The sequence below is a fragment of the Microcebus murinus genome, chromosome 2 (genome assembly GCF_040939455.1).
Source record: "Microcebus murinus isolate Inina chromosome 2, M.murinus_Inina_mat1.0, whole genome shotgun sequence".
NCBI classification, from domain to species: Eukaryota; Metazoa; Chordata; class Mammalia; order Primates; family Cheirogaleidae; genus Microcebus; species Microcebus murinus.
Genome location: NC_134105.1, coordinates 74,122,087 through 74,148,137, shown reverse-complemented (window position 1 = coordinate 74,148,137; position 26,051 = coordinate 74,122,087). Strand labels below are relative to the sequence as shown.

The window sequence follows — 26,051 nt, the reverse complement described above, 5'->3', positions numbered from 1 at the left end:
GGTCAGGAGTTCGAAACCAGCCTGAGCAAGAGCGAGACCCCGTCTCTACTATAAATAGAAAGAAATTAATTGGCCAACTAATATATATATAAAAAAAATTAGCCGGGCATGGTGGCGCATGCCTGTAATCCCAGCTACTCGGGAGGCTGAGGCAGGAGGATTGCTTGAGCCCAGGAGTTTGAGGTTGCTGTGAGCTAGGCTGACGCCATGGCACTCACTCTAGCCTGGGAAACAAAGCGAGACTCTGTCTCAAAAAAAAAAAAAAAAAAAAAAAAATGAAACTAAAAGACGTATTCTGTATGCATCCAACATGAGGATGTTCTCTTTCAAAAGAAGGTAACAGTGTTTGTGAAGAACAGGTCCTCAGAAGAAAAGATAGTAAAAAATATAAAGAGAATGATTAGTTTATCAAAATATGGCATGTCACTTTACATAAAAATTATTTTATCATGAAGGAAAATAAAGCATAAAATAGAGGTATGATATTTTACATGGCAATTTACAAAATCAGTGAAATAACTTTGTCTTTCCCAAATCAAAATTCTTCATATTTAGTATTTAGAGTTAAAATCTGAGAGAGTACTTACAATGACAGCAACACCATAGCAATTAAAGTCCACTCTGCAGGTTTGTGTATAATATTTCTATTTGTTAATCTGAAAGATAGTAAGATAAAATTTACCCAAGGATTGTTATATTTAAATAAATCTTCTATTTCTAGATAAAATCAAATTTATAATATTATGTGTCAAAGAAACACTTTTTAAATATTTGTTATATTTGACAGGAAAGAGTCAGTAGTATAATAATGTGGTTTGGGATATTCAGTATCTTATAATTACCATCTCAAAAAGGAAGTGTTCCAGCCCCACTTTTTTTTTTTTTTTTTTTTTTTTTTTTGAGACAGAGTCTCACTTTGTTGCCCAGGCTAGAGTGAGTGCCGTGGCGTCAGCCTAGCTCACAGCAACCTCAAACTCCTGGGCTCAAGCAATCCTCCTGTCTCAGCCTCCCGAGTAGCTGGGACTACAGGCATGCGCCACCATGCCCGGCTAATTTTTTGTATATATATTTTTAGTTGGTCAATTAATTTATTTCTATTTTTTTAGTAGAGACGGGGTCTCGCTCAGGCTGGTTTTGAACTCCTGACCTTGAGCAATCCGCCCGCCTCGGCCTCCCAAAGTGCTAGGATTACAAGCGTGAGCCACCACGCCCGGCCCCAGCCCCACTTTTATTATAATATTACTACTAGACAAGATGAGAATATAGGAACAATGTGGGAAATTAAATTGTATGGTTTATTAAAACACACACACACCTAGAGGATGTTACACCCCCCCGCCAACATACTCTATGCTTTCCCCTAATCAAACCCTTTATTAAAGCTAACAAGATAAGCAATATCTTTTTTTTTGAGGGGGGACCCGGGGCCTTACTAGGTTGCCCAGCCTGTGCTGGAGTGGCTATTCACAGGTACAGTCATAGCATGCTACTGCCTCTAACTCCTGGGCTCAAATGATCCTCCTGCCTCAGTCTCCTGAGTAGCTGGGACTACAGGCACATGCTACTATGCCTGGTTTAACATATGCAATTTCTGATTTTAATTTTACTTCATCTTTTGCACCTTTCTGTGCTAGGCTGGCAGCAGGCAATTAAGGGATGTTATAATCCATAATTTATACAAATGAGAGTTGGCTTAAAATTATAAGACTGGGTCTTTATTAAAGAAAACTTACGTTTTAAAAAATCGGGGTAAATTATATCACTGAGACATTGAAGGCAACAAAATACTCTGTAGTCATCTTAGTTTCTCAGAAAACATTTAGATCACTCTAAATTAAAAAATGATACAAATCAATAAGAAAATATCACCCATTAAATAAATCACAAAGGATATGAGCCAGCAATTTATTGAGGAAGAAAGTTGAAATGGCCAATAAACTTTGAAAAGGAGCTCAATCTCACTAGTAATCTGGGAAATTAATATAAAAGCATCATCATCAGACTGGCCAAAATAAAAGACTGACAATACCAAGGATTGGTATTGTCCAATCTCAAGGATTAGTGAGGACAGGAAGAAATAGTACCTTTAACACACTGTTGTTGTGAGCAACTGAACAACAATTTGGCAATATCTAATAATGCTGAAAATGCATATGAATCACCCAGCTTTTCTACTTCTAGATATAGAGCCCCAAAAAACTCTCTCACTGGCCAGCTGCAGAGACTCATGCCTGTAATCCTAGCACTCTGGGAGCCTGAGGCAGGAGGATCACTTGAGATCAGGAGTTCAAGACCAGCCTGAGCAAGAGCAAGACCCTACCTCTACTAAAAAATAGAAAAATTAGCCGGGTGCTGGGTACACACCAGTAGTCCCACCTACTCGGGAGGATGAGGCAGGATAATCACTTGAGCTCAGGAGTTTGAGGTTGCTGTGAGCTAGGCCGATACCATGGCACCCTAGCGTGGGCAACAGAGACTCAAAAAACAAACAAAAATAACGTCTCTTACTTATGTATGAGGAAATGTGTATGGAGACTATTAATGCAACACTGCTTATAATGGGAAAAATAAGTTGTGGCATATTTATAAAATACTAAATAGCTAATATACTAATAGTTAAAATGAATTAAATTTACATATTTTGCTCATAATTTTGAATGAAAGAAAGTGAGCATGGTATTTTATATAAATCAAGAACAGACAATATTAAATACTATTTATGTGTGTGTATATATATCATATATATGCAGTAAAAATATAAAAACAAAGACTGGAAAGATATAGATTGAAAGGAGAATAGATTGAGAATGGGCGTAACGGGGACTTCATGTCTTCTTCCTCATTTGCACAGGCTATTCCAGCTATCTGAAAGTATCTTACCCCAGATAAGTTTCCTTCTCTCATCTCTGTAAGAAGGCCTATTTGGGCCACCCCATTAAAAAGTGCAACTTGCCCTCTTCCTCCCAGCCCAATACTCCTGATCCCCTTTATATGGTTTTCTTTTCTTTTTCTCTACCATTTATTATCTTCTAACATAATTACTGTTTATTACTTATTTTCTCTTGTCTAAGAGCAGGAATCTTTGTGTTCTTCACCTATTTATTCCAGGTGCCCAGAACAAGTATCTGGCGGTTAGCAGGTATTCAATTAATATATTTTGAATGAATTAATTAACCTATTTATTTAAAAATGTACATCTGAATCAAATTTTAGAAAATATTAAAATCAATTAATTCTGAGTGGAAGGTATATTTTGTTACATTAATCTGAATTTCCCACATTGTTTAAAATGTTTTTCAAAATTAAAAAAAGCCTAATCTGATAGATAATACCCATACCCAGATCTGTTCTTAGTAGTGTTTAACCTTGGACATGTTATTTGATGGCTGTAAAACTTTTTTTTGAATTTGGCAAAATTAAGGACAAAATACTACCTACCTTATAAGGTTCTTGTGAGGATTAAATGTACAACAGACATCTATATTGCCAAATCCAACTACATTTTTCAGTTATTATAATCAATCAGCAGCATTTGACACAGTTACTCCCTTCTCTAGGGAACATTATCTTTACCTAGTTTTCCCTTGCTTGGTACTCCCTACCCCCAAACTGGCACTCTCTTTCTCAGACCTTTTAATATTGGAGTGTCCCAGGGCCTCTGCTCTTGGGTCTCTTTTCTTCTCCATCAATGTTTTTTTCCTTGGTGATTTTATCCAATCTCATAACTTTAAATATTAGATAACTATGTGCTGACAACTCTCAAATTTATTATCTCTAGCCTAGATTTCTTCCTTGAATTTTCAGACATCTATATTTAGTGGAATCTCAAAACTTAATACAGCCAAAATTGAGTTCTTCAACTTCCTCCCAAAACCAGGTCCTTCTGGAGATATCCTCATCTCAGTAAATGGCTTACCCTATCCTTCCAGAATCCAGTTGCTCAGGCCAAAAATCTTGTGGTTAAACTTGACTGTTTTTATGTCTCATGTTCAACTTGTCATCAAATCCTAATGGTTCTACTTTCAAAACAGAATCTCATCACTTATTATTCTCTACTGCTTTCTCTTTGGTCCACATACTATTTCTTGCCTAGATTACCAAAATAACCTCCTTATTGGTCTCCCTTGCCTCTGACTACCTGTCATAATTCTCAACCCAGAAGACAAAGTGAGGCTATAAAAAATGTATGTTATATCATCTTAATCTTCTGTTCAGAACCTACCAATTGCTCTTCATCTCACTCACTAAAAGCCAAAGAATTACCATGGCTATAAGGCTTATACCATCTATACCATACCCAACCTGTCTACCCCATATTTCTCTGCTCATATCTCTTTCTACTCTTGCTTCTGCTCATTTCTCCTGCCTCACCAACCACCTGAATATTCTGTGAATACACCAGGCCTGTTCCTGCTTTAGATTTAGAGCCTTTGCACCTGCTGTTCCCTCTGTCTGATATATTTTCACATTTAAAATTGCAACTTTCTCGTTCCTTAGTACCATCTCGTCTCCCTGCTTCTGGTGAGAAATGAAGAATGGACTGGGAAGGGGAAAAAGGCATATATCAACACATAATAATAACATATATAGTATGCTTTTAAAAATTTTAAACCAAAGGAGCTCAAAGGAAGATAAGTGATGGGGCTTGGTGGCTCATGCCTGTAATCACAGAGCTTTGGGAGGCCAAGACAGGAGGATTACTTGAGGTCAGGAGTTTGAAACCAGCCTGACCAAAATAGTAATTTCCAGCACAGATGCTAAATGAATATACTTAGTATTGTCTGAGTGATAACTTGAGTGATAATTCAAAAATGAAAACAGTAATACTTGATAGTATTACATTTTAAAAGCACATTTTTGAAACATAATATGAAATTCATACACATTTAGAAAAATACCTTGATTAATCACTGATGAAATTTAAAATGGACTTTTGTGTAAAATACAATTTTAGGCCAGAGGAGTTAGGCAAGAGAAAAAATAAAGGGCATCCAAATTGGAGAGGAAGAAGTTAAATTAACCTTGTTTGCATATATATGATCCTATATAGTGAAAACCCTAAAGACTCCACCAAAAAACTATTAGAACTGATAAACAAATTCAGTAAAGACACATAAAAAATCACCATACAAAAATCAGTAGCATTTATATACGTCAACAGCAAATAATCTGAAAAAGAAATCAAGAAAGTCGTCTCATTTAAAAAGCCACAAAAAATGTAAAAAATCTAGAAATCAATCTGATCAAAGAAAGGAAAGATCTGTACAAGGAAACCTATAAAACTCAGATGAAAGAAATGGAAGAGGACACACAAAAAAAGGGAAAGATATTCCATGCTCATGGATTGGACAAATTAGTATCATTAAAATGACAATACTACCCAAAGCAATTTTCAGATTCAATGCGAAATACCAATGGCATTCTTAACAGAAATAAAAGAAATATCCTAAAATGTGTATGGAACCATAAAAGACTCCAAATAGCCGAAGCAATCCTGAGCAAAAAGAACAAAGTTGAAAGCATCACAACATCTGACTTCAAAATTTATTACAAAGCTATAGTAACCAAAACAGCATGGTATTAGTATAAAAACAGACACATAGACCAATGAAACAGAACAGAGAACCCACACATAAATCCATGAATTTATAACCAACTCATCTTTGACAAGGGCACCAAGAACATACACTGGAGAGAGGATAGTCTTTTTAATAAATAGTGCTAGGAAAACTGGATAACTACATACAGAAAAATGAAACTAGACCCCTATCTCTTACCATACACAAAAATCAAATTAAAATGGATTAAAAACTAAAATCTAAGACCAGAAACTATAAAACTATGAGAAGAAAACATTTGGGAAATGGTCTAGGACATTGGTCTGGGCAAAAGACTTTTTGTGTAAGATGTTAAAAGCACAGGCAACAAAAGTAAAAATAGACAACTGGGATTACATCAAGCTAAAAAGCTTGTGCATGGCAAAGGAAACAATCAACAAAGAGACAACCCACAGAACGAGAGAAAATATTTGCAAACTATCTATCTGACAAGGTGTTATAACCAGAATATAAAAGGAGCTCCAACAATTCAACAACAACAAAAAAACCCAAATAATTTGATTATAAAATGGGCAAAAGATCTGAACAGACATTTCCCAAAAGAAGATATATAAATGGCCAATAGGTATATAAATAATGCTCAACATCAGTAATCATCAGAGAAATGCAAATCAAAACCATAATGTGGCATCATGTCACACAGTTGAAATGGCTTATATCAAAAAACAGGCAAAACAGATGCTGCTAAAGATGTGAAGTGGGAACCTGTCAGGTCTTTGCACCTGCTGTTCCCTCTGTCTGATATATTTTCACATTTAAAATTGCAACTTTCTCATTCCTTAGTACCATCTCGTCTCCCTGCTTCTAGTGAGAAATGGAGAATGGACTGGGAAGGGGAAAAAGGCATATATCAACACATAATAACAACATATATAGTATGAGAGCTGAGAGCAAACCTAACAGAACCCTAGTACACTGTTGGTGGGAATGTAAACAAATATAGCTGCTATGGACAACAGTATGGAGGTTCCTCAAAAAGCTAAAAATATAACTACCATATGATCCAGCAATTTCATTACTAGGTGTATATCCAAAAGAAAGGAAATTAGGTATTGAAAAGATAGCTGTACTCTCACTTTTATTGCAGCACTATTCACAATAGTCAAAATATGGAATCGACCTAAGTGCCCATCAACGGATGAATGGATAAAGAAAATGTGGTATATATATATGCAATAGAATATCATTCACCCATAAATAAGAATGAAATCCTGTCATTTCCAGCAACATGGATGAACCTGAAGGCCATTATATTAAGTGAAATAAGCCAGGCACAGAAAGACAATGCATGTTCTCACTAACCTGGGGAAGTTAAAAAAGTGGATCTTATGAAGATAGTGAGTAGATTGGCCAGGAAGGGGAGGGGGATTGGGAGATGAAGTATGTGTATGTGAGGGGGCAGGAGGTGGGAAAGAATGGTAAAATGGTAAATTATAGATTTTAAATGGTAAATTATATATTTTTTAACTCAATAAAAAGTAAAAATAAATTTTAATCTAAATCTGATTTAGAAAGATACCTTGATTCAACACTGATGACAGCGAATCATTATCAAGCAGCTTCTGATGGAACCAACTTTACACTATGACAGGTAAATCAATGTAACATTCTACTAAATTTTTTTTAAACAGACTTGTGATGCACTTCAGTAGAAGGGACAGCATTATTCACTGGGGAAAGATTCTACAAAGAGCTGAAAAAGCTGCTTTAATTTAGGTCCTAAAATAGGCTCTAATGTGTGGCAACACATTAGAATTACCTAGGGGGCTTTAAAAAAAAAACTAATGTCTGAGCCCAATTTTAGCCAAATGAAACTCAATCTCTAGGGGTGGAGCCAGGCATCTGTAGTTGTTAAAAGCTCCCCAGGTAATTCTGATGCACAGCTGGCATGAGAATCATTGTTCTACAAGTTTCTATTATTGATTACCATTTCAAAGAGAAGGATATGGTTACTTACGTCACTCTTTCCCAGTAATAGTACTGACTGAAAAGATTTCTCAACACTCTAGTCATGGTCATCAACATGGTATTTTTTCCAGAGGCTTCACCTGGAAGCCCTAACTTATAATTAGTTGCAGAACTGCTGAAGTTGTCCTGTTGTAATCTTAAGACTGCAAATCAGTTATCTTACCAGAGGTCATTTTGTATTCTAAGTAACTGACATTTATCTAAAAGACAGTAAAGCCAATTTAAGTAATTTTTTTTATCAAAGCTATAGACTTTGACCTGCAAGTACTAAAAAGTAAAGGTTTTCAAAAATAACTTAATTAACACCAAGGTTTTTGGAACAGAAATTTATAACATCCCCTACCAAATAATGCATGTAATTTTTTGGCTTATTTTCCCTAAATTTTTTATTAAATTTCAAACGTGTAAAAGTAGAGAGCAAATAAACTCCTATGTACTCATCACAACTTTGACAATTATGAACTCCTGATCAATTATATTTCATCTACACAGCCCCATATTCAGCACTACCCCAACCTAAATAATTTTGAAGTAAATCTCAGATATCATATAATCTCATTTCATCTAGTCTTTGTTTTAATTTAATGTAAATAACGCAGAAAGTAGCTGGAAGAGACTTAGAGTCACATAATGGGAATGACAGAAAAAGGTGATAAAATAGTATTTTATAAATATAAGAGGAAGAGGACATTTGAATGTCTCCTCATATCTGTAGTGTTAGCTACCTCTTATAGGACTGAAGATCAATGTGATTCTTGTCTTGGCTAGCTTAGGTGTTGCAATGAGGCTTAATTTCATAGGTAACAGAACCCTTTTAAGTGGAGCTTTTATTTGATGTGATAAGTGAAATGACCTTTATTCTTTTTTCTTACATCTTTGATACTAATGAGTACTGAAACAACCCATGGTAGATTTAAAGAATAAATAAAACCTTTTAATAACAATCCCATTAGGCCCATTGGATCTTTAAAGTTCTCCTGATAGAAATGTCTAGGTCTATTATTTTTTTTCTAGAGAGACTACTGGTTCTTGATTTGCTGTACTCTTCAAAGTACATCAAATATACTACCAGATGGTCCTTTGATATGTATCTGAGGAAACTAGACAAATGTTTGGACTGCTGGCATCAGTAAGGCTGCCATTTCAGAGAATGGGAGATACAATTTAAATGTCCCAGTTTTAATGTTATTTCTTCAGGGAGGGTGTCCTTGATGATACAATTCTTCGCCACCTGACAAGGTTAACTCCCTATTGTAAGTCTCCATAACTATCCTTTTGTAAAATGTATTACACTTGTAACTATTTCCTTCCAGCTTTGAGGTATAATTGACAGCTAAAAATTATATACATTTAAGTTGTATAATGTGATGATTTGATATACATACACACTGTGACATGATTACTACAATCAAGCTAATTAACATATCCATCACCTTATATAATTTACCTTTTTTTGTGTGTGTGTGTATGTGGTAAGAACACTTAAGACCTATTCTCTTAGCAAATTCCAAGTATACAATGGTATACATGTAACTATTTAATAACTGTTATCCACAGTAGCTGGTAAAATGCTCAAGGGAGAGATTGAATCCCAGTATCTTTGTAGGGCCTGGCACTAAGCAGGAACTTCATAAATATTTGTGGAGTAAACGAGTAAACTCATTTGCCTATGAAAAAGTTGTTAAGTTATAGGAAAAGAGTAGTACAGAAAGGCAATGTGGCATGGGGGGCTAGAAGGGAAACACTGGCCTGAGAATTAACAGGCCTGGCTTTAACTACTAAGTATCATAAGGGCAAATCACAGTCTAGCTTCATCTAATGAAACAGGTGAGATACGATTCCATGTTTCTTTATTTTTACCCCAAAGCTATATTTAATGTAATTAAGTTGGCTTATTTTGTAAGTAAGTTGCCCAAATTGATGTTTTATTGACAGAACATTTTTAAAGGAGCTATGCCATATCTAAACGTTTTTAAAGATGGTAAGTTCAGAGTACTGCATTCAGTAGAAGATAGAAGTAATGTTGTTTAGTGGAGGAAAAAATAGAGCACTGTATTTAGATTTAAGACACTGAAGGTAAGTCACTTACTTTCTTGGAGCCTTAGTCAATCTATGGGTTCAACAAGGCAATCAATAAGTCAAAATAACTGAGAAGGAAAATAATATTACCACTAACCTGAAAGTTTGGACAAGACTTTTAAGTTGTGTATGAATATCTCCCAATGTAATCTGAAGAGGACCCCAAAGTCCAGGCAATCTGAAATTAAAAAGTACATTTATTAAAAAATAATTTAATTACATATAAATACTTTTTTGGGTTATGCCTATGTCCGGATTTTCCATAGGTTATAATGGCACTTAGGTGGAAACAGTCATGCTTTTAAACAGTTAAGCTAGGTTTTGACTGGGGAGAAGTCATATCCCACAATCCACTTTGTAGTCTATGTTACTGAGTGTGAAGCTCTAAAATGCAAAATCATTTTGGCTGCTATCTATATTCTTGTCCCTACTTTTTCTTACCTATTTATTTTCAAATATAAGACCAAGAGGCAAAGAACACAAGGCCAGAGGAACTGCCCCCAAAATGATCCAATCTGAGAATGTGATATATTTCTCCTTAGTAAATCCTCATGGTGGGTGTGAAAAATTGTTATAACATTCTTAGGGAGCAATTTGACAATATATATTAACAGTTTAAATGAGGATATTCTTTGACCCAATAGTTTTTGTATGAAAAAAAAATTTACCCTAAGGAAATAATCAGATAAACATAAAAAAATGCTTGTTGAAATACTTTTAGTAGTGAAAAATCAGAAACAAGTATATATCTGTATGTAATTGGTTAAATATGATTACCCTTTTAGTAGATTAAACCATTAAAATAATGTGAATCTATTTTAATGTGGAAAGATATTCATAAATGTTAAGTGAAAAATGCATACATAATATTGTTCTGTTTTTATAAAAACATATAATACTATTGTATATGATACATACTACATAGCAAACATATTTCATTCCTTCTAGGTTTATCCTATAACAAAGAGAACTAAAGGGAACGGATACACACACACACACATTATATATATGTCAGGGATAAAGATCAAAATATTAATAGTAGTTATTGTTGAGTGGTAGGATAATAGGTGATTTTCACTTCCTTCTTATTTTTAACTGCCTAATCTTCTGCAATAAGCATGTGCTACTTTTTTTTTTTTTTTAAAGATTATGGAAGTTTCAAACATGTTCCAAAATAGAATAGTAATAACCCCATATATCCATTTCCAGATTCAACTTTCCAATATTTTGCTACATTTGTTTCATTTTTCCTTCCTTCCTTTTTTTGCAGTAATATTTTGAAGTAAACCCCTGGTCCCCTATTTCCATCTGTATCTCTAAATACAAAGGCACTTCCTTATATAACAATTCTCATACCTAACAAAAGGAACAATTCCTTAGTGTCATCTAATATCCAGTGCATATTTAATTTCTTCTGATTATCTGGGGAAAAAAGTCTTTTTACAATTGGTTTGCTCAAATCAGAAACCAAAAAAGGTCTTACTTTCATAATGGAAAAAAAAACCATCAGCTTTCATAAACAAACAAAAAGAGTCCCCATGCCACCATATTAGTTTTGTTTTCACTGTTCTTTGTGCTTCTTTTTCTTTTAGAGACAGAGTCTCACTCACTCTGTTATCCAGGCTGGAGTGCAGTGGCATAATCATAGCTCACTATAACCTTGAACTCCTGGGCTCAAGTGATACTTCTGCTTCAGCCAAGTAGCTAGGACTACAGGTACATGCCACCACATCTGGCTAATTTTTAAATTTTTTTTTGTAGAGATAGAAGTCTGGCTCTGTTGCCCAGGTTGGTCTTGAACTCCTGGGTTCAAGTGATCCTCCTGCCTTGGCCTTCCAAAGGATTGGGATTATAGGCATAAACCACCATGACTCGCCTGTGCTTCCTTTTAAGTTATTCCACTCTTTCTCAAATTTAGTTCTTGTGCTAGTAAGAATAATTTAGTCTTCTAGCAGGGCTCCTTTTGGTATCTTTTGTTTCAGCTCAAACCCAGAAGGAGCAGAATTGCTTCAATGACATGTCTATATGGCCTTAAATTTAAACTGTATACTCTCATAGCTAAAAAGCCTAGAAAACTATTTCCACATAAATCCCTATCTACTGAATACATACCAATAGAGATATTCCATCTCAACTCTCAAACCTTATGTAGCTAAAGTCAAGGTTGGTATCTTCTTGTCCTATGAATCAGATAGGTGACAATTCATTCTGTTTTCTAAACTAATTTAATAGAAACAAATGTACAAGTATGAAGGTCAAATAAAAGGCAAAACTAACAGATTATACATGAAGAACCTAACATACAGCAGGCATTTAATAAATATTAATTTAAACATTTAAAATGTGAAAATTAAAGTAGTTCTTCCTCTTCATTTTTTAATCCAATCAAGATACAAAGCCAACCAAAGTGGATTTCAAATGTGGCTTAAAAACTACTGGTTGAGCATCCCTAACCTAAAAATCCAAAATCTGAAATGCTACAACGAACATTTCCTTTCAACATCATGTCAGTGCTCAAAAAGTTTCAGATTCTGGAGTTCAAATTTTGGATTTTTATATTAGGAATGCTTAACTGGTAAGTAAAATGCAACTATTCCAAAATCCGAAAAAAAAGTCTAAAATCCAATCTGGCCCCAAGCATTTTAGATAAGAGATACTCAACCTGTATTTTAAAGTGAAAATAATATCTTCCATTATATCAAGTAACATTTTATACCTAAGCTGCTCAAGATATAGCTTTCAGAAAATGTTTTTATTTTCAAACTGCTACAAAATAAAACTTCTCTGTATTTATAACACCTTAAGCGATGACTGACAGAACCTTTGCATGTTTTTTGCTAAAAAAAGAAAATGCAGGTTGAAGAGTCCAAGACAGCCCTCATACTTCTGGAAAAAATACTTTCAAGCTCTTTTCAAAAGAAAAACCAAGATAGCACTTTTTAAATGTCATGTATGACTAGGCTAATTAGAAGAACAATAATTTCCACCATGGGAAGTTTAAAGCTAAAGTGCAAAGTTGGGCTGAACAAAAACTCAAGCTGCTAAGTGAGAAATGGTTCTATGAATATGTATGCCAAGTAAACAGACTTAAAACTTTTTAACGCCTTGTTCACATGTGAAACTGATGTGACACATTTACCACAAATCAGTATTTAAATGGGTCTAGCTTTGATAGTTTTCCAGTGACTTCACTGAATTATTAAGAAGGAGTGAGGTAGTTTGGTTTGCTATGCGCAGAATCTCAACCTTCCTCTTTATAATGTCTCTGTGTTTTCTATACAAAACTCAGTACTTCCTGGATAGAATATCTTAAAAATAAAAATTTTCAAGTGAAGAAATCCAATTAAACTTTTCACATTATTTTTCAAAATGTTCAAAATTCAAGGATAACACTTATAAATTATGAACTCATAAACACAAGTTAACTTAAACATATTACAAAACTGAAATGGCAGTTACATACTTACACTTTACTCAATTTTTCAAGTACGATGCGTTTTCTAATTTGGTTCTGGGAACTTGAATCTATCAGTGGAAAGGTGGGATCATGCTGAATGACAATTTAAACAAAGCAAAAGAGAATCATAAATTTACATACTTTCTTTCATAAGTGGAACAATAAACATTAAAACATAAAAGTTTATACTTGTGGTACAGTAGGAAAAGAACTAGACATAAGAATTAAAAGATTTAAATCTGAGTATCAGCTATTAGGCTTATGTGAACTTGCTTGAGTCATCAGCTCTCTGAACAGTTTTCTCATCTGTATAACAGGGATATTAATACCTCCTTTACTAAATGACCAAATGTATACAAAAGATTTTGTAAACTGCTAAATGCTATAAAAATGTAGAAGATTAAAAGATTAAAATTAGCAAATATTATGAAGGAACTTTGCTTCCAGAAATGGTAGATAATTCAAACTAACCTTTTCTCTGAAAACTGAAAAAAGCTGGGGAAAAAAACCACATTTGTTTGAAGGCATAAGAGAGCTAACAGGGCCATGAAGAACTACTGGCCGAGATCCTGAAAAAGGTAATTCCAGATAGGGCACTAATTCCAGAAGAGGCAATTTAGATACCGAGGATTTGAGCAGAGTTTTTCTAATAAAAGATAAGAGTTTAGGGCATGCCAAGAAGGGAGGAGGGGTATGGGCAACCCTTCCCAAGCTTGAGATAAGAACTTGGAAAGACCATATTCTAGGAGTAAGGAAGAATAGGAAGCAGTCTGGCTCTACAGGGACCGAACCTTACCTTCAAATCATCTTAATCTGTCATTGTATTAAGGTGAGATGGGATAGTTACAAATAATGTCAGAAACAAACATAAATCCATTCTAGAGGAAGATGATACTATCCTGGGTCTCTAGTTATCTTGGCAATACTTAATATTCAATGTTTGGCATGTAATAAAACAATAATAAAACAAGGCAATGTCATCAAAATCTGAAATATGAGCCTATAGAAATCAACTCCCAGGGAATCCAGATAATGAGGTATCAGCATTATTTAAAATAACTGTTTAATATATTCAAGGAAAAATGACAAGGTTGAAAATTTTGGCGAAACTGGAAACTCTATAAGAAACAAGTGAAAATCCTAGAACTGAAATATATAGTATTTAAATGTAACAACTCATTCGTAGACTTAGTAGTATAGTAGAAATAACTGAAGAAAGAATACTGAATAGGAAAATATTCAGAATGAAGCAGTCACCCCTCCAACACATAATTTAAAGCACAAAAAGAGTTTAGGAGACCTAGAAGATACAGTAAAATAGAGTGCCAGGTAAAGAGGAGAGGGAAATATGGGACAGTAGCAGTATCTGAAGAGATAACTGAGAATATTCCAAAACTGACAAAAAATATTCAAGTCATAGATTCAAGTATTACAACAGCAAAAAGAATAAATACAAACATTGTAATACCTAGGCAAGGTGTTATAAAGCTGATAAACAAAGAAATGGTAAACAAAGAAAAAAAAACCTTAAAAGTGGCTAGAGGGCTGGGCGTGGTGGCTCACGCCTGTAATCCTAGCACTTTGGGAAGCCGAGGCGGGCGGATTGCTCAAGGTCAGGAGTTCGAAACCAGCCTGAGCGAGACCCTGTCTCTACCAAAAATAGAAATAAATTAATTGACCAACTAAAAATATATATACAAAAAATTAGCCGGGCATGGTAGCGCATGCCTGTAGTCCCAGGTACTCGGGAGGCTGAGGCAGTAGGATCGCTGAGCCCCGGAGATTGAGTTTGCTGTGAGCCAGGCTAATGCCACGGCACTCACTCTAGCCTGGGCAACAAAGTGAGACTCTGTCTCAAAAAAAAAATAAATAAATAAAAGTGGCTAGAGGAAGAAAACACAATACTTTCAAAGGAATAGCAGTAAGAGAAATAAATGGAAGCCAGAAGACAATAGAATGGTATTTTCAATGTGCTAAAAGAAAATAACTGGAAGTATTTTCTGACAAACAAGAACTGAGAAAATTCATCCGCAAATCGGCACTAAGAGAAATAAAGGATATTTTTTAGGCACAGGGCAAATGATCCTAGATGGAAGAATGGAGATAGAGGAAGGAAAGAAAAACAATGAAAGAGTAATTAAATTGATAAATCTAGCTGAGTATTGGCTATATATAATCTTGTAGGATTTTAACTGTAGAGAGAATAAAAATATCCAATAACAATAGCACATAAGAGTGGATAAATGGAGTTTAAGATTCTAAGGTACTAAATGACCAGGAAGCAATAAAAATAGGAGCATATATTAGATTTTAATAGGACAAGGATTCAGGTTTTAACCTTTAGGGTGACCATCTAATGATCAGTAAAAAAGTACATAAAAACATGCTAATAGAGGTTAAAAAATGGAATGATACTCAATGCAAAAGAAAGAAAAAGGAACATACAACATGAGGGACATAGAGAAAGTAGAGTCAGATGGTAGATTTAAAACCAAATACTGTGTACCAATTATGACATTAAATGTAAATGGATTAAATTCTCCACATAAAGGTAAAAAGATAAAAAAGTTCTTGAAAACACTAAGATAAGAATGTTAGTGTCAGCAAAGTAGACTATCAAGAAAAAAATCAATAGAAAGGTTACTCCATAATGATATGAGTTTCAGTTTACCAGGAAGACACATTTTACATTTGTACCCAACAACGCAGTCTCAAATTATTAAAACTCCCAGAACTGAAAGGAGAAATAATCCGTAATTATGGTGAGAGATTTTAACCCGTGTCTCAGTGACAGATGGAATGAGCAGACCAAAAGCAAAAGAAATAAGAAACCAAATGAAACACCAATAGTATTTCTCAAATGTTAATGTGCATACATATCTTCTGGGGATCTTGTTAAAAAGTAGGTTCTCATTCAGTAGATCTGGGGCGGGTCTGTATTATTCTATCTTTGTGTGTTTCTGAAAATTTCTATAAGAAAAACTTAAAAAAACTTGACTACAAAGAAAATCATAGGGAAAGATACATTCTAAACATTTAAAGAAATAACATTAATTTTACACAAATTATTCCAGAAAAAGAGGGAACATTTCCCAAGTTATTTTAATAAGTGATCACAACCAAAACCTAATAAGGACATTACAAGAAAGGAAAATTATAGGTGGTGCCAGATATCTTCATTTTGATCTACTTTATACATATCCTTTTCCACCCTTCTTTGTACTTCAGAAGGCTGATCTGTATGAGTTGCATCAGTGGGCTTTCCTGCTCTCTTGATCTGGGTTTTGCTAATGGAAAACAAGAAATTGGACTGTGGAGTAGAGACAAGTGGGAGGAATTATTCCCCCTACATTCCTACTTGATCCACTATACGCAGCACTTCTTGTTACAAAGACCTTGGGGTCCACTCCTGCCTTTTTCCTTCAGGTCTAGGAGTGGTGAGGGCTCCCAAACCACTACTGTATTATTCCTTTGGTTTCCTTGCTCTGATCACACTTTCACACTTTGGATAAGTCTCTTTATTAAACTTTCCTCAGATTACTTTATTTGTACCATCTGTTTTATGATGGGACCATGACCAATTCATAGGCCAATCTTACTCATTCTGAAAATCATGTGCAAAAATTCTAAGGCAAATGTTACAAGACCAAATCCAGTATTATATAAAAAGGCTATCATAGCTCAATAAACTTAAGCTTATTACAAGAATGCAAGTTTGGTTTAATATTAAAAATAAATGTTCTGATAAAAATATATATCACACATGAAAAATACTTAACAAAAATTTAATATCCATTGATGACAATAACTAATAGTGAATTAGAAATAGAAGGAAACTTCTCTAATCAGATAAAAGGGATATGCAAAAACTCTACAATAGACATCATACTTAATGGTAAAGTATTTAAAGCTTTTCTTCTGAGAGAATGACACAAGGAAGCTCATTGTCCTGAAGATCCAAACCAGTGGAATAAGGCAAGGAAAAAAAATACTGGGAGTAAGAATTGGAATGTAAAAAAACAAAACTGTCATTCACATAAGATGTGACCATACATATAGATAATCCAAAAGCATCTACAGATAAATTATTAGAGTTAATAATTTAATTATAAATTATTGGGATTCATAATTTAAGTTTGGCAAGGTTATGCTATAAAGTCAACATACAAAAAAATTGACTTTCTATATAAAAGCCAGTTAGAAAACTTTTTTAAGTAATAGCACTTATAATAGCTTATAAAGACCAAATATCCTGGAATAAATACAATAAAACACGTCTAAGGTCTCTACAAAGAAAACTATGAAACATTACTGAGCAATATTAAAACTGATTTAAATAAATGTTAGGAAATATTGTGTTCATAGGGTGAAGACTATAATGTAAAGATGTCAAGTCTCCCCACACTGATCTATATACAAATGAAATATAATCCCAGAAAAAAATCCTAGCCTTTTCCCTCTTTTCCTTTTGAGCTTGATAAACTGATTCTAAAATTTATAAGGGAAAAAGAAGTGAGGAATGGCTAGGGGAATCTTCAGGAATTAAAAAGAGATATCTATTCTACCAGGTATCAAAACTCTACAGTCACGTGTCATTTAATGATAGGGATATGTTCTAAAAAATGTATTAGGTGATTTTGTCACTGCACAAACAACACAGTGTGTACTTACATAAACCTAGATGGTATAGCCTGCTACACACCTAGGCTCTATGGTATAGCCTATTTCTCCTTGGCTACAAATCGGAACAGCATGTAATCTTACTGAATACTGTAGGCAACTGTAACACAGTGGTAGATATTTGTATATCTAAATATATCTATGCATAGAAAAGGTACAGTAAAAATATGTATTATAATCTTATGGGACCACTGTTGTATATGTGGTACATCCTTGACTGAAATGCTGTTAATGCGGTGCATGATTGTATAAAGCTACTATAAATAGATAGCATGGTATTGGCCCAGAGACAGACAACCCACACATTTATAAACATCTGATTTATGACAAGGCTTATATCATAGAGCAGTGGTAAAAAGGAAAATCTTTTCAATACATGGTGCTGGGTAAGTTGGATATCCATATGGGAAAACAATGAAATCTGGCCCATAATTCTCATAACCAAAAATCAATCTTAAATGAATGATATATCTAAATGTGAAAGGAAAAACAACAAAGTTTCTAGAAGATAAAGTAAACTAGACTCAAGACACCATTAATGAGATTGAAAGGGCAAGTCTCAGAGTAGATAATATTTGCAAAATATGTAACTGAAAAAGGGCTTGGATCCTGAAGAATTCCTACAAATGAGTAAGAAAAAACTCCCAGATATTCCAATATATAAATGGAAAAAAGATTTGAATAGGTACTACTTAAAAAAGACTGTCAAGGCCGGGCGCGGTGGCTCACGCCTGTAATCCTAGCACTCTGGGAGGCCGAGGCGGGCGGATTGCTCAAGGTCAGGAGTTCAAAACCAGCCTGAGCGAGACCCCGCCTCTACCATAAAAATAGAAAGAAATTAATTGGCCAACTAATATATGTAATATAAAAATCAGCCGGGCATGGTGGCTCGTGCCTGTAGTCCCAGCTACTCAGGAGGCTGAGGCAGGAGGATTGCTTCAGCCCAGGAGTTTGAGGTTGCTGTGAGCTAGGCTGACGCCATGGCACTCACTCTGGCCTAGGCAAGAAAGCGAGACTCTGTCTCAAAAAAAAAAAAAAAAAAGACTGTCAAATGGTCAATAAGCAAATGAAACAGTGCTCAATTCATTAATCATCGGAGAAATGTATTATAACTATAAAGCAATATTACCAGAATGGCTAAAACTAATAATATCAAGTACTAGGGAGGGTGTGGAGAGGATAGGGAGTCAAGGAAACTCTTATACTGTAGTAGTGGAACTATAAACTGGTACAACCATTTTGGAAAACTAGCATTATTCAGTATAGTTGCATACATGAATACACTAGCAATTCCAGTCCTAGATACTTTTCAGAAATGCATGCACTTTACCAGAGAGACATATAAAAGAAAGTTCATAATAGCATTGTTCCTAATAGTTTCCAAACTGGAAACAGCCTAACTGCCCACTAACATAAATTGTGGTATACTCAACACAATGGAAAACTATGTAGCAATGAATGAACTACAGCTATGTTAAACACAAATGACTCAAAAATACTGCATGAAATAAATTAAGACAGCAAAGAATATATACTGTTCAAAAATGGACAAAACTAATCTATGCTAATATAATGGTTATTAATTTTGGAAAGAGGTAATGATTAGGAGGGGACATGTATATAAGGCTTCTAGTTTACATTTAATGATCTATTTCCTGGCTTGGGTAGTGATTGCATGAGTGTGTTCACATGTGAATATTCAATGAACTGTACACTATTTGTGTTATATTTCAATGAAATAGTTTTAAAATGTTACGCAGCATTTTTGGAAAAACAAATGTATAAAAAGTCATAAATTTCAGGGATTTTATCTTTTTAGGCTTATAAACACAAAAATGATAAACTAAGTGATGTATTGTGGTAGGTTTATGCAGCTCAGTGACAGAGATCAATGCTGCTTCCAGCCTAATATAAGTTTTAGATGGTGTGTCATAATATATTTGAAGTGATTTCAAGTATGGTACTGGACCAGGCAATATTCTATAGAAATATAGGAAATTTCTAAATTTTTACTATATTTCTACTTCTACCCTATTTCTAAATCTCCAATGTGTTTTTAAAATTTACAGAGAAATCTTTAGTATCAAAGTTTTGTGGTGACAACAAGGTTATTACCCACTCCTCTTCATGTCAAATGACTTCATTTCCCATACAGTACATATCAATCAAAAATGGGTAGCAGAAATACTATTATAAAAGCTCCTCCCTAAATCTCAGTGGCACATTTCCAGTCTCTACATGTAAGTACTATTTACTGAGTCCCAATTATACTGCAACAAATGCTTTACATTCATTATCTTTAAAACTCCTAACAATTGAATAAGAGAAGCTATTAATAGTTCCATTTACAGATGAGCAAACAGACTCAAGAAAGTAACTTTTCACATAGCTAGTAAATGACAGAGCAGATACTTAATGGTCTATCTGAATGTGTTTTCCATTTTCTTTATTATTTCCCAACAAGTCTCCTTTACTATATTATTTTCATATATAATATTTTAAATGGACATGCCTGCTAAATACTATCCATGTATTTTACTATGCACCTATTAAGTCAACTCTCCTGTATGTAGTCTCATTAAAAAACACACAAACATCGCATGTAGAAATCTGAAAGAATATGTATGAACAAAGAAAAAACAAGCCTCTTCAGAGAGTCCACTTATTATATGAAGTTGGGTTTTAAAGAAAACTTAATATTACTTTAGGCTATTTTTACATTAGAAATAAATATTACACATTTATGAAAATTTACCAGGAGCAAACCTCAACTTCTTTGTAAAATAGTGGAGATGGCACTGTAAACCAAAAGGTAGAATGACTAATCATTAAATCGAAAATGTAACAATACTCTCTTCAGTATTCTTCCTCCTCCAAGCTTTGCTATAGTGAGTTTTTACAAATGTTAGCAGTCAGAAAAACTCATCATTAAGACATACCTCTTCTGAGTCTTGTGATTTGGTTTCTTCATTTAAAACGTATCGTCCTCTATAAAACTCCCTGATCCTTAGATTTAATTTTTCAGTTTCTTTTTTCAGGTTCTCATAACTTGGCAATGCTTTAATGGCTGTATCTGAGCCCCTAAAAGGTAAAGACTCATCTAAGCTGTTCTGAGGTTCCCTCCAGGCAGGGGAATGACTATCTGGATCAGAGTTTATGTCATCTTCATCAAGTTCTTCTTTAATCAGAGAAGCTGAAGAGGGTTTCAGACATACAGAAGCATAATTCTGGCCATACAAAAACCTCAAAGTTTCTTCTGTCTTCCACTCAATCAAAGTCTCCTTCAAAACTTTAAGTAAGTTTGTCTTTGCAATTTCAGGACACACCTGTGTTGAACTAGAGACTGACCTAGAAACTTGGTTTGATTTGGCAAATTTTCTCTTAAAATGCTCAGCACTTTTCTTACTTATGCCTACTAGAGTTATTTCTGACCTATTGTATTTATTTTCAGAATTTTTGGAAGCCTTTAATCTCTCAGGCAAAGTACTGTTTGAAGAAATCTGAGTATTTACTTTCTGTAAAGGAAGTTCATCTGCAGCTGCTTTCTCCTGACTATCTAATCTGCAATTGCCTAACCGCTCAGTGACATCTACTACTATCTGTTCTTTGTGTTTGGAGTTAACTTTTTGACAAGCTTTCTTTTTCATTATGCTTTTTGTGTGCAGCTGTGGCCTAATACTTGTTGAATTTGGTCTGTTTCCTGGTAGAATGGAGGAAACAAAGTCTTGCTCATTATCACTGCTACTATCACTAGGAGTGCTAGAAGAACTAGATTCACACTGCCTTTCAAAATGGCTAGAATTGTCAATATCTGATGTTTTAATGGCTTTACTGCATAACTGTACTTCTTCTCCAGAATGGCCACTGTAGAACAAAAGATAAACAAAATAACTAAATAACAAATAAAAAAAATAACAGGAAAGTAAAGTGTTCCATAGTATTTATATTTTGTAACTTTCAAGGTATAAATTTTTAATCCCTAGGCAATAGGTTCTGATATATAAATTTCAGAAGACTCCTGTAATTTCTCTATATTTATTTGTTACAGTTTTCTTTCCATTTCTTCCCTTGTCTTCTCTCCCTAGTTATTTTTAAATTGTTAAAAGAGTACAGCAAAAAGAATACTTGATAATTCTACCCTACTGACATATTTTGGTTTTTGCCTGTTTCTGTGATTGTTTATATAACCTTTAAAAAAAAAAAAAAGAGTTCTGCTTTTGAAACTTCATTACTGGCCTCTCAAAAAAATATATAACAGGAACTTTGTATAGGTTTGAAAGATAATATGAGATGGGTAAACAGTTTTCTTTTTCTTTTTTTTTGTGATAGGGTCTCAGTCTGCTGCCTGAAGTAGAGTACAGTGGCTCGATCACAGCTCACTGCAATCTCAAACTCCTGGGCTCAAATGATCCTTATGCCTCAGCTTCCTGAGTAGTTGGGACAACAGGTGTGCACCACCACAACAGACACAACAATTTTTAAAAAAATTTTTTGTTATTTTTTTACACAGACAAGGTCTTACTATGTTGCCTAGGCTAACATGAACTCCTCCTGGCCTCAAGTAATCCTCCCACCTCAGTGTCCCAAAGTGCTAGGATTACAGGTGTGAGCAACTGCACCCAGCCAGGTAAACATTTTCTTATTCAAACTGATTGTCATACAGAAAATTCTTACAATATATTTTTTTGAGAGGCCAGTAATGAAGTTTTTCAAAAGCAGAACTTTTTAAAAAAAAAGGTTATATAAACAATCAGAGCAAGAGAACAGGTAAAAACCAGAATGAAAAACATAAGATAGTCATAGCAGAAAATAAAGTTGGCAAATCAACATTTTTCAATGAAAGATATTTAAATTTGGAAATCCAGTGTTAGAATAGAATGCTAACGATAAAAAACAAAAGTTGTCCCTTTGATTATTTTCTTCAATTTTCAGATTAGGTTTAAGTAAGATCAAGAATTATGAAAGAGTGAAGACAGAGTAGCTTTGCCAGTACAAACGTAAAGAAGGATAGGTGGGCAGTTGCTCTCAAGCAAACATATATATCAGAACTTTAATAAAAGATCTGGCTGGGAATTTTGGGTCAAGAAACATTCTAGGGTGAAATGTAAAATATAAAAATAAGGGGGAAAAATTTGAAAGCAAGGTAGTGGATGGGAATAGAGGAAACATGATAAGTCTGTTCAGAATTAAATACCACTTTTTAGTTAGAATCTAGCCTTTATAACCATTGAATGGTCTCTTGGATCAGAAGGAATGTGAATAGACATAATTTTTAAAATTTTAGAATGTAACTTTCATATATTTCATACTTTCTTTTGGAATTTTAAGGCAATTATATTTTTTCTATAGTAGTTTAAAGCTATAAATTAAAGATATACATCAATAAATAAATATCTCTTACTTATGCTCAATTCCATGTGTCTAAGGCAATGACTAGTAACCAGGAACATTTATTCTGAAAGTTAAAGGATGTGTTTTGAGAGATGGCCATGGTTGGGCAAGCAATGCCATGAGGAGAATTTAGGAGGAAAAGAAATCACAATTTGAATGCTTCAGACACTCTTTCAAACAATTAACTGATGTTTTGAAATCCTGTAAAACTATAAAAACCTTTCAACAAATGTAATTGGCACGATCTAGCTGACAAACAAAGCACAGCATCTGAGATGGAGGCTATGTTTGTATCATATTTCAACAGGTTCAATTAGACTTCCTCAGTAGGAACAGCTGTACAATAAATCATACAGATCAAACATGTCGTCTTACCATCACAAAAGAAAAAGCTGAACAGGTCAAATATTTCTCTGTTTGGGCTAGAATGGGACACTTATATAATGCATGAGCACAGGAAGTCCAAGAGCTTGTATCACCTGGTTCTCTCCTAACATTTCTATTAACATGAATATTTAGAAAGTGTGATACTGATTCAACTGTACCTTTGTCCTTCCTTTAGCAGCTGAAATTCAGGATGCCTGTAACAAAAACAGAAATAGAAAATTGACGGCACCTGACATGTCAAACACTTTCAAGTGTTTATTAAAACTACATAAAATAGAAAATATAATTAAAAGGGAATAGTTCACATAAAGATTTTTTCTTTAAGAAGTAAAATTAAAGAACAAAGTAATGTGAAACTCATCAACAAGAAATCTGGATTATTCTCTTATCCAAAATTTACTCATATTTCAGGACTAAGTTCTAATTCTACCAGCCCAATAAAGTTTTCCTTGGCTAACCTGGACTTTAGTAAATCCCTTCTCTAAATTCCAAAGTCATTAATTGCATAGTCTGTACAAGTAATATAATTTAATGATGTATTCCTTTATGGCCTACTACTAGAACTATTACCTGAATGTTTTAATCTTCATGTTTAAGTCTGGTTTCTCAACTAGACCACAAGCTCCTTGAAGGCAGAGATTATAACTAGCTTGTATTTCTCTTTATATGACCAATAAGACTTTTTGCCTTAATTTCTTTTTTTTTGAGACAGAGTCTCACTCAATTGCCCAGGCTAGAGTGCTGTGGCATCAGCCTAGCTCACAGCAACCTCAAACTCCTAGGCTCAAGCAATCCTTCCGCCTCAGCTTCCTGAGTAGCTGGGACTACAGGCATGCACCACCATGCCTGGCTAATTTTTTCTTTCTATTTTTAGTTGTCCGGCTAATTTCTTTCTATTTTTAGTAGAGACAGGGTCTTGCTCTTACTCAGGCTGGTCTCGAACTCCTGAACTCAAATGATCCACCCACCTCGGACTCCCAGAGTACCAGAATTACAGGTGTGAGCCACTGCACCCAGCCTTTTGCCTTAATTTCTGAGAAAGCAGTTATACTGTAGCATGGATGTGAACTATGTAGATCAAGTGATTTAACTCCAGGAACAATTTTGGTGTGCAATATCAGAAGTCACATTTGGCCGTCATGGATTAAAAAGTGGGAGGAAAAAGCTCTTACAAACCCAAGTATAAAGAGGGACAAACATAATTGCAAACGAATCCATAGGATGGGAAAACTCTGTAAGATATTTCTGAAGTGACTCAGCAAAAGCACCTTCTAAAGACTACAAAACAGATTAAACAAAAAAGAAATAAAAGGAACTAGGTGCACAGTAAAGAGAGCTAAGGTGCTGAACATAAATCCCATTCAAAGGCCAAAATGGGACAGCATTGAAAGCCAAGATATTGCAAAAATAATAAAATAGTCAAGCTAAATGAAAAGTCCAATAAAAAAGTCAAGCTAAATGGACAGATGTAACCAGAACTCATTTGAGTTATGACATTTAAAGGTTGCAAGTCAAAAATGTCAGTGTCACAAGTAGTTTTCTATACAATTAAACATCACAGAATCAACTATGTAACTATTGCCCAGGTAATACATTAATCTTTTGTTCAGTCCCCAGCATAGGAGACACTGCAGGGAATAGGCTCTCATGCTAACCCTCTCCTTAGTTATGGGAGACACCACTAACTGATCAAGGCATTCTTTCTCAGTACCACATATCAGACGCTCACAGGATGAAACCAATATTTCCATCCCTACTCTAGAGATTTCCTTACAGTTCAGAAATTCAATAATAATAATAATAAATTTAGAGAGAAAAAACAAAATAAGTCAACAGGCAGACAGTTGCCTGAAAGTAGAGATTTAGTTTTTCTTCTTCCTCTGTCCCTTAGCCAGTCTAGGTAGAGCCTTTCCCAAGCATTCCTATTATCCTATTTACCCTACTGCTTCCCACTCACTAAAATTCTAGTCACAGAAACTACTTTGGTTTGGTGTTGCTCAAAGAAGACAAATGATACTACTTGGATGGTAACTAGACTTGACTATTCCAGGGAATATTTATAACTCCCATTGAGGGCTTTCTTGGCCTAAATAATGTGGTAATGTTTATAATAGAGTGTTTTTTTTTTTTTTTTTTTTTGAGACAGAGTCTCGCTTTGTTGCCCAGGCTAGAGTGAGTGCTGTGGCGTCAGCCTAGCTCACAGCAACCTCAAACTCCTGGCTCAAGCAATCCTCCTGCCTCAGCCTCCCAAGTAGCTGGGACTACAGGCATTCGCCACCATGCCCGGCTAATTTTTTGTATATATTAGTTGGCCAATTAATTTCTTTCTATTTATAGTAGAGACAGGGTCTCGCTCTTGCTCAGGTTGGTTTCGAACTCCTGACCTTGAGCAATCCGCCCGCCTCGGCCTCCCAGAGAGCTAGGATTACAGGCGTGAGCCACCGCGCCAGGCCTATAATAGAGTGTTTTAT

The 26,051-nt window shown here is 34.6% G+C and overlaps 1 protein-coding gene across 1 annotated transcript in view; it reads right to left on the bottom strand.

The window, feature by feature from the left end:
• RPAP2 (RNA polymerase II associated protein 2) overlaps window positions 1-26,051 on the bottom strand; it is an 83,588-nt gene that overhangs the window by 36,629 nt on the left and 20,908 nt on the right. The window contains exons 7-11 of the mRNA XM_075999838.1: window positions 23,739-23,774; window positions 20,742-21,666; window positions 13,133-13,215; window positions 9,763-9,843; window positions 588-656 (exon numbers count right to left, since the gene is read on the bottom strand). Coding sequence (XP_075855953.1) covers window positions 588-656; window positions 9,763-9,843; window positions 13,133-13,215; window positions 20,742-21,666; window positions 23,739-23,774 — 1,194 coding nt within the window. The remainder of the gene's footprint in view (window positions 1-587; window positions 657-9,762; window positions 9,844-13,132; window positions 13,216-20,741; window positions 21,667-23,738; window positions 23,775-26,051) is intronic.